Raw genomic sequence first — 15,000 nt, forward strand, 5'->3', positions numbered from 1 at the left:
AGCATGCACCAGTGTTAATTTTGGCAGCAAATTTCAATTTAGTTTTAGTTATAGTCTTTTGACTAAAATGCCATTTTAGTTTTAGTCGTATTTTAGTCGACTAAAACTGTGTTTAATTTAGTCAACTAAAACTTTTTAGTTGACGAAATTAACACTGATATAGATATTATATATATATAACTTTCAGCCACTAGATGTTGTGTGAGATTTTAGCCATTAAGGCAGTATTAAACCAAAAACAACAAATTCACATATTACATCTTACCAATCATTAGATTTGGTGGCTGCATTTGTTTTTTCTTCTTTATGCTCCCCCCCCCCCCCTCTGTTTCCACTTGGTGATCTGGTCAGTACCGCACCTCCTGTATTAAAGCGCCCCCAATCTGGATGAAGGAGCAACAAGGACACCTTTGGACAGCGGTATTGTTAATCTGGGGGGGGGGGGGGGAGTGTTGGATGCCTTAGATTTAGATACTCTGAAAAAAATGAATGTGAAACTCCAGATCACACTTTATAAACAGTTACACCAACCGTTTTTTTTTTTTTTTTTCCATTAGTTATAATGGTTTTACATAATAGGATCACTGTAAGCACCCCTGTCAATGGTAAACGGTTTGCCTCTACCCCCTAACTATGTCTGCAGGGGAAAAATCACTTAGTAGGATCCCCAGGTGAAAATTATTAAAGCCTAAAAAAGAATACTAATGCAGCCACCACATCTAGGAATTGGGAAGCTGCAGTATGTTTGCTTTTGGCTTTAATACTGCTTTTAAACAGAAATCCATTTCAATGGACCAAAGGATTTTTTTGATGGTGCATGGGAAATTAAAGGATCTGCACCATAGACTTAGGTGGGTAATTGGTGGACTAAGTGCGGAGGTTCCAGTGGGTCTATTATATACATTTTTAAATAGGAGTGTTCTATAAATCAGTGAACTTGTGCAGAAATGTATACTCTAAGTCATTGATGTGGTGCTGTAACTCAATATGTTACCACTGTGTACACACAGGCCAATGGTGGGATCTGCTTTTTGCGCTACGATGACACCAACCCAGAAAAGGAGGAGGAGAAATACTTCACAGCTATCAAAGACATGGTGGAATGGTTGGGTATGTGTCAGTCGGTGTTACTTACTTTTTATTTTATTGCGAATGTAGCAGTACCATTATTTGGCCAGTAGGTGGTGGCATTTATTTTCTGGCTGGGAGTTGTTTGGTATCTTCTATAAGCATCACCTTCATTCTTTTATATTTTGGACAAGACCCATAAAGAAATATGGCTGAATTAAGCACAGGCTAGGAAAATGTTGCATTCATTGCATACTAGCACATTACACTCATAACTTAAGCAGGGGGGATTATGCTACCATTTTAAAATTGTAAGTGTCTCTGGGACAGCCGCTGAGAACTGTGCCGTTTTTACTCTGAGAAACCCTTAATGATCTTTTTTTCTATATGGACAATCTGCCTGGTGTGTGTAATGCTATTGTGGGTCTCCAGCGTCTCTGAAACCCCCTGGATGTCTCTCTCCCATAGATGCCAGGACAAGAAGAGACGCCAGAGCCAACCTGTGAGAATTCCAAAGAGCCGAGACTCCCTGTTTCTGTTCTATTTCACCTCTCACACATTTTTATATAAATAATTTCAAAATATACCTAACCGCTCATACAGAACATGGTCCATTTGCATTTTTATGGGCAATGGAGACAGCCAAGTCCCATAGAAAAAAAAAAGTTTTCAAAAATGTGTGCAAGTGTTGTCTCTTTAAGCTGAACCTTGTGCAAGAAAGACAAAATCTAGTGAAGACACCGTACAACAGCAGGAAAAAACAGCTCAAGGAGTCAATCAGTTGCCCCGCAGTACCTTGGCGCTGATTGCAAGAGAACGATGAGATTATTAGACCCCTTCCACACGGCTCTGTTCCATCGACGGAGCCGTTCTGCTCAGCGGGGGATCGATCCGCTGAGCAGGCGGATGACAGCACAGTCTCCGCTCTGTGTGCAGAGACGGAGGTGTCAGATCCCCGCTGTTCTCTATGGGGGACAGGCGGTCCGTTCTCATCCGATCAGACGGATGGAAAATAGGGTTTCCATCCGTCCAGGATTTGACGGACTGGATCGGATGTCAGAGGACATGTCTCCGCTGACATCCGCTGCCCCATAGAGATGCATGGGGCATCCGTTCAGATCCGCCTGAAAAACTGACACGGGGGTCTCAACGGGGACCGTATGTGTGAAAGGGGCCAAAGTCTGCCACTTCTCCTTTCACTGTCCAGTGACAGGCTGGAGGAGGGACAAGACCTGGAAGGCCTCATGTTCACTGACTGGACGTTTGAAAACCTCTTCTGGACGCTGGAATAAAAACGTCTGTTTGACCACTTTTACATGCCATGTTTTACCGGCGTTCATCAACATTTTAGTTTAGAAACATTTTTGCATCTCTCGCTCTTACTTTCACATTACAACTTCCTCTAAAGGACTATAAAAAAAACTCAGTGGACAGATAGGATAACATAGAGGAGAGTTCAGGGGCTGCTGAAAAATGTCTGTTCATCAGCAGTGTACATGAGGCCTTAGTGTTGTCTACAGAAGAGAAAACGTGGGTTTCCCCTCTTGCCAGGCAGGATTGTGCTGTGTGGTGGGGCTGTGTAAGTTTTCAGGGTGTATAGAAACACAAATGCTCAAATGAAATGTGCTCTTCATTTTTGTATTCTTCCTGGAGTTCTGCTTGAGTTTTTTTAGGGATCCTTAAAGAGGTTGTAAACTCCTTAGAATTTTTTTTTTTTTTTTTTACAACCTGTAAGAGAAAGACATAATGAGAATACTCATTATGAAATACTTACCTAAGAACGAGCCCCCGCTGTGCCATCCGCTTACCTGTATGATGGGCGACATGTCCAGTCGCCCATCTTCCGGGATCGCGGCATCCGGTCATCTGATTGGCCGGAGCCGCGGTGGCGTCACTCCCTCGTGCGGGAGCCGACACTCACGGCACGGGGCTCTGAAGAAATGGCACCAGCGGCCGTTCCTTCAGAACGCATGCGCCAGTGATGTCACTGGCTGCATGTAAGGTAAATATCTCCTAAACGGTACATGTTTAGGAGATATTTACAGTACCTATAGGTGAGCCTCATCATAGGATCACCTATAGGTAAAAGTGTCAGAGAAGGGTTTACTTCCTCTTTAAAAATGTCACTGCTGCGTCCAGCCTCTATGGATTAGCACCTTCTTCTCTAACACAACATAAAGATCTGTACTACACTGATTTACATTAGTATGCTGGATTATTGTGTATTTCTGTACTGCTTCATGTGTAGCGGCCCCAATGCAGACAACCTGCATTCCAGCATCTGTCTCAGAAATTTAATCTGCTGCATGCCTTACCACTTGTACCAGCCTGTAATAGTTTTCTGGGCTGTGATAGTTTGACAAGTACCCAATCATGCAACTCTGTACCCAATTGAGATATTGCACACAGGTGTACCATTATTCACATTATATGGATGGAGTTACCCCCCCCCCCCCCCAACAGGGGGTTCCTTGCTGCTAAATTTCACTGTGTATTGGCACTTGCACCTTATTGCACTATTTGTAAGAATTAACATACAGCACATAGTCCCTTTTAGTTTTTTGACGTGAATAGCATGCACATCCGATTTAATTCCTCATATATTTCCTATAATTATATGTTATAATTTATTGGTGTGTATTAGTCAGCACAAATTATACCCATGGGTGTGTGTGTGTGTGTGTGTGTATATATGTGTGTATGTATGTGTGTGTGTGTGTGTGTATATATATATATATATATATATATAAAAAATTTTTTTTTTTAGTTTATTGATCAACTAGCACAGGTTTTATTACTGATTTTTAAATTGCACATATGGTTTGACTGTCAGCGCATCTAAGTATTCTTCATGCTTCTACCACAATCTTTTACCAGTCATTTACTAGTATTTACTTAAATTAGACAGCACCACTACTGACTTGCGCATCAGCACTTTTTTGTACAATTAGGTGGCCGTTCATAGTGAGGGCAGCAGCCGGATGCACACATCTAGCATATAATCTAGGTCCATAGCGCAGGATAATCTTTTAACATTTAACAGTAATACCTTGGTTTGCGAGTAACCGGGGTGAAGTGTTTTGAAAGATGAGCAACTTTTTTTTTTTTTTTTTTTTGTTAAAGAGGAAGTAAACCCTCCTCTGTAACTTGTACCTATAGGTAAGCCTTATCATAGGATCACCTATAGGTACTGTAAATATCTCCTAAACATGTACCGTTTAGGAGATATTTACCTTACGTCACTGGCGCATGCGCTCTGAAGGAACGGCCGCTGGTGTCGTTCATTCAGAGCCCCGTGCCGCGACCGGCGGCTCCCGCAGGAGTGACGTCACCGCGGCTCCGGCCAATCAGATGGCCGGATGCCACGATCCCGGAAGACGGGCGACTGGACATGTCGCCCGTCGTACAGGTAAGCAGGCGGCACTGCGGGGGCTCGTTCTAAGGTAAGTATTTCATAGCTCATTATGGGTTTCTCTTTCAGGTTGAAAAAAAATAAAAATTGGGTTTACGACCTCTTTAATTTTGTGTTGGTATGCGAGCAGTGTTACCCTCACAATGTTACTGTGGTTTAGTACAGTATAACCATGCCATCCCCTCTGTTACATAACATTATGTGTGCCTGTGCTGTATAAAAAAAATGCTGATTGTATCTTATATCAGAATGTCTCCCGGAGCTCACGTGACTCTTCGTCTCTCTGCTCTCCCCGGCGGGCGGGGGCCAAGCACTCCTGCTGACGTCAGCCGGGGAGAAGGGGAGCCGAGAGCAGAGGAGTCACGTGAGTGCCTGCCTGGAGATGATCTGATACTGTACTGTATAGTTAGAAATCAGCATGTTTTATATACAGCACAGGGACACGGACACGTTTTTTAACAGAGGGGATGGCATTTCTTTACAGTACTGTACTATCGATTATGATAGCAGCATATCTTTATACCAATAAATGGTTGTGGAATGAATCATCTGATTTGCCATTATTTCTTATGGGGAAATTAGTTTTGATATAAGAGTGCTTTGGATTAGAAGCATGTTTCCAGAACGAATTATGCTCGCAATCCAAGGTATTACTGTATTATTGAATCTTCCTTCAAACTTCTGAAACTTGTAAGCAATTCATTCTGCAATATTCAATGTTTGTGTCATTGAAAGGAGTTTTTAATTTTGATGGACTGTCCACATTTTTGTATTTGTGTCCATCACTGCTTAGTGACAAGGTGACGATGAGCCGCCAAGAGACCCTCAGGACTGTTATTGAGACGATATCTGTCTGGAGGGATCAGGAAGTGACTGTGTATTGTGCTGTATTCTTTATTAATCTGTGTCTTTCCTGTGACAGGATACAAGCCTTACGCCGTGACACACGCCTCTGATAACTTCGACCAGCTGTATGAGTGGGCGGTGGAGCTCATTAAAAGGTGAATAGTCCATCGGGGAGACTTTATTTGGGTAGCAGGATGCTGAAAACAGAGAGGCCCAAAATAGCCGTAAAGCTAGAACAATTGCCTGCTTTTATCACCTCTGTCCAGAGGTTGTTTTCTACAAAATTGGGGGAACTTCCTGACAGCCAATCTGTCTACATGGTGTTGTTTGGTTATACAGGACTCTATTGAACAAAACCCTATAACAACCTGATCCGAGAAAAGGATACTCCAGCTTTTGGTAGATGTTGGAGAATTAAAGGGTAACTCCACTTTTGTGGGGGGAAAAAAAGGCAAATAAAAAAAAAAAAAAAATATAGCATGTACAATTGTTGTGACACAAGTCATATTGTAATTAAAGACTATTAAAATTACCTTTCCTTTTCAATCTGCAGCCACTGTAATTTTTCTATAAAATGCAATATGGTAACCTGTAGGCATTCATCGACTGACCCATCGCTCACATTAATCATAGGGTTATATCGCCGCCTCCAGGAGTGAGACTAGTCGGAACAAAAAACCTGGCTATGCCCATGAGCCGTCCCCAGCTGGTAAATAACCCCCCCCCCCCCTCTCTGCTCTAGGTATTCAGTTTCATTCTATCTAGTCAGGAGTAAAGACCTAGGCTCCCTGCTGGGATCTCTTGGTCCTAGCAAGGTTTGCTTTTTTTTTCTCCTTCCATGTATCTTGCTCTTTTTTTTTTTTTTCGCTCTCCTCAAAGATCTACGGTCAACTGCCGGGCTAGGCAATGGGCTGGATAATCTAGATCCAGTGGTCACCCCAGTCCAGCCAAGCGCGTGCCCCTCCCCCCCCCCCCCCCCCGTGAATGTCCCTGGAGTCTGGGGGTGCCAGTGCAGAGGGCGCAGTAGACTTAATGTATGTCCTGCAGTGTGGGGTACAGTACCTTGGTGGGTCCTAATGCAAAGGGCGCAGCGAGGATCCTGGCAGCCTGTACTGAGTGTTCGGCGCGGTCATGTTTGAGAAGTTCGTGATCTCGCGGTGGCCATTTTCCCTTGGTTTGGCTTTGTCTCCGGCGGGTGGGCATGTTTGTGTAGTCTGTGACATCACGGTGTGACTTTGGAGACGGCCAGAGCTGCATGGTGATGCTGGGGCTCCTCCTCTTCATCTTCCTGTTATTCCCAGGATATATGTCCTGGATGGACACTGATGGCAGTGCTGGGTCTGAATATTCGGCGCTCCTCTGGCTGGTAGTGGTGAGCCCTTGAGGGTCCCTACTATCTATCTATCTATCTATCTATCTATCTATCTAATAGGTGCCCAGCGTGTGGGGGATCTGTAGTGGTTCTCCAGAAATTTGAGAATATTTGGGAGATTTCCTTGCCTACGTTGTCCCAGAAAGTGGCATTCTTGGTGGTAGTGGCTATTACCTCGGCCCGAAGGGTATTGGAGTTGGTGGCATTATCCTGTTGTACTTCCAATTTAGTGGTCCAAAAAAATAGTGGTTCTTCGTCCTTATCTGTTATTCCTGCCCAACGTCTGACTTTCATTTGAGTACATTGTCTTGCCTTCCTTGTGTCCCAAGTCAGCTTATCCCAGGGAATTTGCTCTGCATGCCTTGGATGTGGTTCCAGCGATTCGGGTGTATCTGACAGCCACGGAGACTTTTCAGAGGTCAGACTGCCCACTTCTTCGGCTATCATCTCTAGATGGATCAGACAGAGGTGACTCAGGCCTATTCTATTAAAGGTCGGGTTCCTCCTTTCCCTATCGCGGCGCATTCTACTTGGGTGCTGAGTACTTCCTGGGCCTTCCGTCATCAAGCGTCAATATCTCAGGTTTGCAGGGCGGCCACTTGGTCGTCGGTGTATACTTTTAGCAAATTCTACAAAGTAGATATTTTAGCATCTACGGATGCTTCTTTTGGCTACAAGGTTTTGCAAGCGTCTGTTTAAGTGGGGCTTTTCCCTTTTTGAGGGGTGTTTTTCCTAAAATGTTTATTTCAGATGGGGCTCCTGTGTCCTAGTTGAGCTCTTGTGAGCTGGTTAGGGCTCTTGTGTTTTAGTCTTCGGTTATTTTCCCCACCCCTCATTTTCATTTTGGCACTGCTTTTGGACATCCCTATAGTCATGATTAATGGAGCGCTGTTCATGGAACTGAAGTGAAAATGGGATTTTTTTTTTACTTGCCGTAAAATTAATTTCTCTGAATTTAATGGACACAGCACCCACCCCTCTAAGGTGTTTTTTATACTTTGAATACTGCTTGCTACTAAACTGTATACCTAAAACAGAGAGTGGGTTATAGACCAGCTCAGGATGGCCCATGGGCGTAGCCAAGTTTTTTTTTTTTTGTTCTGCCTAGTCCTACTCCTGAAGGAGGTGATATAACCCTATAGTCATGATTAATGGAGCACGGTGTCAGTCAAACTTGATTTTTCGGTGAGTCAAAAATCCTATTTTCCTGCTTGTGTGATTGGCTCACTTACAGGTGCATCTTAAAATATTAGAATATCGTGTGAGTTTTTTTCAATGATTGAATTAAAAAAGTGAAACCCTTTTTGATATATAGATGCCTTACGCACAGAGTGATAAGTGATATATTTCAAGCATTTCTTTCTTTTTAGTTTTGATTATTATGGCTTGCAGCTAGTGAAAACCCAAAATTCAGTATATTAGAAAATTAAATATTACATAAGACCAATAAAGTATTTTTGATGCAGAAACGTTGGCTTGACTTACTGAAAAGTCTGTCCATGTACATTATAGTATGCATTCAATACTTGGTCAGGGCTTCTCCTTTTGCAATAATTACTGCATCAATGTGGCGGGGAGGTGATCCGCCTTTGGCAATGCTGAGGTATGGTGGAAGCCCAGGTTGCTTTTGATAGAGGCCTTCAGCAGACATGGGAGTAAGTCACACATGTGCAAGTCTAAAGTCTTAACCTTCAAGTCTCAAGCAAGTCCCAAGTTACTGTGGCGAAAAGCAAGCAAGTCAAGTCGAGTCCCTGCTAGAAGTCAAGCAAGTCAAGTCACAAATCAAGTCAAAATATTGCTTTAACACGTCTTGAGAAAATGCAAATATTTAATAACTTCAAAAAGTAAAGTCATTTCGAGTCATATGTCTCAAGTCAAAGTCAAGTCTCGAGTCATGAACACCAAGTCAAAGTCAAGTCGAGTCTTTTATTAATTTTAGTCAAGCAAGTCTCAAGTCCTATAACTGGTGACTTAAGTCAAGTCATGTGACTCAACTCAAGTCCCCCACCTCTGGCCTTCAGCTCGTCTGCATTGTTGGGTCTGGTGTCTCTCATCTTACTCTTGATAATACCCCACAGATTCTCTCTGGGGTTTAGGTCAGGTGAGTTTGCAGGCCAATCAAGCACAGTGACACTATGATCATTAAACCAGGTATTGGTAGTTTTGGCAGTGTGGGGAGGTGCCAAGTCCTGCTGGAAAATGAAATCAGCATCTCCATAAAGCTGGTCAGCAGAGGGAAGCATGAAGTGCTCTAGAATTTCCTGGTAGAGGCTGCACAGAATTTAGGCTTGATAAAACAGTAGACCAACACCAGCAGATGACATGGCTCCCCAAATCATCATGGACTGTGGAAACTTCACACTGGACCTCGTGCAACTTGGATTCTGTTCCTCTTCATTCTTCCTCCAGACTCTAGGACCTTGATTTCCAAATGAAATGCAAAATTTACTTTAATCCGAAAAGAGCACTTTGGACCACTAAGCAACAGTCCGGTCCTTTTTATTTTCTCCTTAGCCCAGGTAAGACACTTCGAACGTCTCTGGCCCAGGAGTGGTTTGACACAAGGAATGTGACAGTTGTAGCCCATTTCCTGGATATGTCTGTGTGTGGTGGCTCTTGAAGCACTGACATAAGCTGTAGTCCACTCCTTGTGAATCGCCCCCAAATTCCTAAATGGCCTTTGCTTCCCAATCCTCTTAGGCTGCTGTTATCCCCGTTGCTTGTGCACCTTTTTTCTACCACACTTTTTCCTTCCACTCCACTTTCCATTAATATACTTGGATACAGTACTTTGTAAACAGCCAGCTTCTTTAGCAGTTATCATCATACAGGATTTATATAGCGCCAACAGTTTACACAGTGCTTTACAAAAAAAATGGTGGGACCCCACAATTTACAATACAGTTCAATACAAAAGGAATAGGAGGGCCCTGCTTGTGGAGGGTGTCAATGACTGTCTTCTGGACGAGCTCAGGAAACCTTTACAGGTGTTTGAGTTCATTAGCTGATTAGAGTGTGACACTGAGGCCCCTTTCACACTATCCGTCCATCGGACGGATTCCGTTTTTCTCAGCGGGGGATCGAGCCGCCGATCCCCCGCTGAGCAGCAGGAGGACAGCTGTGTCTCCGGCTGTGTGCGGAGACACAGCTGTCAGTTCCCCATGCATCTCTATGGGGGAAATCAGATGGGAACGGACCGTCGGTACGTTCTCATCCGATCCGCTGGACGGATGGAAAATAGGGTTTCCATCCGTCCAGATTTGACGGATCGGATGTCAGCGGACATGTCTCTGCTGACATCCGATCCCCCATAGAGATGCATGGGGGGACCATTCAGATCCGCCAAAAAAATCTGAACGGTCCGCCTGTGTGAAATAGCCCTTAGTCTACAATATTTAACTTTTTCACAATATTCAAATTTTTCTGAAATACTGAATTTTGGGTTTTCACTAGTCGTAAGCCATAATCCTCAAAATTTAAAAGAGAGAAATGCTTGGAATGTATTGGCTCTGTGCATAATGAATCTATATAGGAGTTTAACTTTTTGAAATTAACTTTTTTATGATGATCTAATTTTTGAGATTCACCTGTACTTTCCCAGAAGTCTGCACTAAGATACAAGTCAGCTTTTGATCGCCCCCTGCAACAAAGGTCTCAATTTTCGTGAGATGCTCCCAAAGGGAAATCCTGTCTAAGGGGATGCAGACTCTGCCACTGTGCAAATTGGAACCCTGCAAGTGCAGCAGGTGATTGATAGTTATACAATCATTCCAATTCACATTAATTTTGTACATGGACACAAACCGCTATTCCTTCAGAATAACAAAAGGTAGAGATCTGCAACAGTTTGTTAAAATCCCTGCAATGTACATAGATCACCCAAAACTGAATGTGTGTTTTTTTTTTATCTCCCAACAAAAGTGGAGTTACTCTTGTTACCTGTTTGTTTCGAACATAAAAAAATAACCAGCCCACCTTCAACGCTTTGTATAAGCAACATAAACTGCTCATATGAATGAGCTCTAAAACCTGTTTTATTACAAAGGACAATGTATATGCCAGACCTATAGCACTGGTTGTTGGTGGCTTTAATGTTATCGTAGGTCCCCAGCGTCTCTGAAACCCCCTGGATGTCTCTCTCCCATAGATGCCAGGACAAGAAGAGACGCCAGAGCCAACCTGTGAGAATTCCAAAGAGCCGAGACTTCCTGTTTCTGTTCTATTTCACCTCTCACACATTTTTCTGTATAAATTATTTCAAAATATACCTAACCGATCATACAGAACGTGATCCAAAGTGTTTTCTGCAGGTGTGTGTGTGTATATATATATATATATATATATATATGTGTGTGTGTGTGTGTGTGTGTGTGTGTGTATATATATATAATGTGTGTATATGTATGTATATGTGTGTGTGTGTGTGTGTGTGTGTGTGTGTGTGTGTATATATATATATATATATATATATATATATATATATGTGTGTGTATATATATATATATATATATATATATATATATATATATAGTGTGTGTGTGTGTGTGTGTATATATATATATATATTGTGTGTGTGTGTGTGTATGTATGTATGTATATATATTTTGTGTGTGATTTATTTATTTATATATATGTGTGTGTGTGTATGTATATGTATGTATATATGTGTATGTATATATATATGTATGTATATAGATGTGTGTATATGTATATATATATATATATATATATATATATATATATATATATATATATATATATATATATAATAAACCCTGGCCTCCTTCAGGCAGGCAAAACACAATATAAAGTTTTTAGGTTCACCTTTTCACAGAAAATGAACACCCTACACCCCCAACCCTCCCGCCCCAAGTCCTGCTGTACTGGTCTCTGTGGGTGATTAGCTGTCACTGCCCACTCAGCCAAGGAGAATAAAGTTCCTGCTCGAATTCTTTTTTGTTTAGGGCTTCCATGCAGGATCAGAGTGACTGATTGGTCAGATGCTGGCCCAATGGGAATTGCTCTGGTCTATACCGGAAGCACTAGGGGAAGAAGAGCAGGGCTTTAAAATCAACCAGACTGCTGCATTGGCTGCATGCACAAGGATAGCTAATCACCAGCGAAGGTAAGCTAAGCAGGGATTGCAGAACTTGTGATTTATAGTTGCTGGCAAGAATCAGATTTTTGGTGACAAAGAAACCAACCCCCTGTGGAATCGGCCGCAGACAGATGTGTACTCTGTACAAATCAATGGCCAAAGCCACTGCTGTTGGCATGTAACCATACAAGTAGTTATAACACAGACTGGCCAACACAAACTGGACGCAGCTATTGGTTCAGTATATGCAGCCATAGCACACAGTGCTGCTGCATCCATATGCGGCATTTAGCCACATGTGAACACAGCAGTCTTGTTGCCCACTTGAATAAGCCCGTAGTTGCGTACATTTGCAAATACGCTATATTGCCAAAGTATTGGGACACCTGCCTTTACATGAACTTTAATGGCATCCCAGTCTTAGTCCGTAGGGTTCAATATTGAGTTGACCTTTGTGCACTGGTCCAAATCATTTTCAGGGATTGGCCTTGACTCCTTCCTGTTCCAACATGACTGCCAGTGCACAAAGCAAGGTCCATAAAGACATGGATGAGCGCATTTGGGGTGGGGGAACTTGACTGGCCTGCACAGAGTCCTGACCTCAACCCAATTAACACCTTTGGGATAAACTATAGTGCAGACTGCGAGCCAGGCCTTCTCTCCAACATCAGTGCCTGACCTCACAAATGCGCTTCTGGAAGAATGGTCAAAAATTCCCATAGACACACTCCTAAACCTTGTGGACAGCCTTCCCAGAAGAGTTGAAGCTATTATAGCTGCAAAGGGTGGGCCAACTCAATATTGAACCCTACGGACTAAGACTGGGATGCCATTAAAGTGCATGTAAAAGGCAGGCATCCCAATACTTTTGGCAATATAGTGTATATGTGGAAACCACACTACCTTTATATAGTGTATATGTGGAAACCACACTACCTTATATAGTGTATATGTGGATACCACACTACCGACATTAAGTTCAGGTATCTCCAATCTTTCAGGGCTCTATTGGTGAGATCCCTGTGCTGAGCGAATGGGTTTTCATGCCTGCTGTGCCCCTTCTGGGGGCTTCCATCCCCTTGCTGACCCCTAGAGGTGTAATAACCTTTAAAGAATATTTCTGATGTGCATGACCTGTAACTGGATTTTGCTCTCATCCAGATTTGTCAAACTATGCCCCCCCCCCCCTCTTAATAAAAAAAGGGGGGGGGTTCTTTAGTCAAGCAAGTGAGAACTCCCAGATTGACAAAATAAAACTCTTTAGGATTTCAGTGGATCAGACTGAGGCTCCAGCTCACTGTAATTAAAGCCTAACTCCAAGCAAAAAAGTTATGTGCCCACACTGAAAGAGTTAATAGCTTGTCATAATGTCCAGAGAAGGCCTGTGGATCCTGCCCAGTTCTTGATGGCCTCAGGACCTTGGACCGCTAGATAGTAGGGGTGCAGAAGCTGCGAGGCAGAGAATCAGGTAAGTATATTTCCTTTTTATTGCTCCACTGGAAATAAACACCCATTTATTCCTTGCAGTGCTGGCACAACCCCACTGCAAGGGCTATTTTTTTTATTTGCCGGGAGTTGTGCTTTTAAACATGTTAACTCACTTTGTTAATTTCCCAATTAAATAAAGGACTGTGTTTGTTCCAGGGGACACGCCTATGTCTGCCACCAAAAGGTGGAGGAAATTAAAGGCCACAATCCTCCCCCATCACCATGGAGGGATCGGCCCATTGAAGAATCTCTTCTTCTCTTTGAGGTGAGCAAATGTAATAGTTCAACAGAATAGACTTTTTTTTCAAATGTTTCCTTTTTTTGTACACTGTATCACCCTGTTTGAGCCAAAGCCCCTTTCACACACAGTTACCTCCTTTTTGTGCATCTCAAGGTTTTAGCATACTGAGAGTCCCTGCACATTAGTCAGCATAAAAAAATGCCAGAACTGCTGGCATAAAAAATGCTTCTAGGGAGCTTATTATGCATGTTTAGATGAGTTTTCACAAGCCTTTTTCCCTAGAATAGTATAGTGTACATTTAAATGCTTGACCTGCCTAAAGTCGCGTTCACGTGTATTTAGGCAAGTCGAGCAGTTTTTTTTTTTTTTTTTGCCCCCTTTCACACACTGAGTCCATCAGACGGACTCCGTTTTTCTCAGCGGGGGATCGATCCTCCGATCCCCGCTGAGCAGGAGGATGACAGCGGTGTCTCCACGCTGCGTGCGGAGACACAGCTGTCGGGTCCCCATGCATAAGGAATAGGAGGGCCCTGCTTGTGGAGGGTGTCAATGACTGTCTTCTGGACGAGCTCAGGAAACCTTTACAGGTGTTTGAGTTCATTAGATGATTAGAGTGTGACACCATGAGTCTACAATATTGAACTTTTTCACAATACATTGCGGGGGTTACGTTCCGGACCCAGCCGCGAAAAGTGAAAATCCGCGAAATAGAAAAACCCTATTAAAATGCATTGTTGACATGTTGTTTTTTTTACTGTCACTGTACGTGTAAAAGCATTTTAAGGTCTTTAAACACACTTTTAAAACAATAGAAACTCATTTAAACACATAAAAGATACTGAGAGACATAGCAAGAGCTATGGAAAACACCAAAATATTTCATTTTTAATGATTTATATAGTAAAATAACATTACAAAAAAAAACGCAATATACCGGGACCGTAAAAAAACTGAACCGCGATGGAGCGGGGGATTACTCTATTTTGGGTTTTCACTAGTCGTAAGCCATAATCCTCAAAATTTAAAAGAGAGAAATGCTTGGAATATATTGCTCTGTGCATAATGAATCTATATAGGATTTTCACTTTTTGAAATTAACTTTTTTATGATGATCTAATTTTTGAGATTCACCTGTATTTTTCCAGAAGTCTGCACTAATATACAAGTCCGCTTTTGATCGCCCCCTGTAACAAAGGTCTCAATTTTGGTGAGATTCTCCCAATGGGAAATCCTGTCTAAGGGGATGCAGACTCTGCCGCTGTGCAAATTGGAACCCTGCAAGTGCAGCAGGTGATTGATAGTTATACAATCATTCCAATTCACATTCATTTTGTACATGGACACAAACCGCTATTCCTTCAGAATAACAAAAGGTAGAGATCTGCAACAGTTTGTTAAAATCCCTGCAATGTACATAGATCACCCAAAACTGAATGTGTTTTTTTTTTTTTCTTTCCTCCCAACAAAAGTTGTGA

The 15,000-nt window shown here is 42.5% G+C and overlaps 1 protein-coding gene across 1 annotated transcript in view; it reads left to right on the forward strand.

The window, feature by feature from the left end:
- Positions 1 to 15,000, forward strand: part of QARS1 (glutaminyl-tRNA synthetase 1) — a 181,413-nt gene that overhangs the window by 133,857 nt on the left and 32,556 nt on the right. Inside the window, exons 11-13 of the mRNA XM_082265362.1 lie at positions 1,011 to 1,110; positions 5,403 to 5,481; positions 13,441 to 13,549. Of these exons, the coding sequence (XP_082121488.1) occupies positions 1,011 to 1,110; positions 5,403 to 5,481; positions 13,441 to 13,549 (288 nt within the window). The remainder of the gene's footprint in view (positions 1 to 1,010; positions 1,111 to 5,402; positions 5,482 to 13,440; positions 13,550 to 15,000) is intronic.

Source organism: Pelophylax lessonae (assembly GCF_965119305.1).
Source record: "Pelophylax lessonae genome assembly, chromosome: 8".
Taxonomy (NCBI): Eukaryota; Metazoa; Chordata; class Amphibia; order Anura; family Ranidae; genus Pelophylax; species Pelophylax lessonae.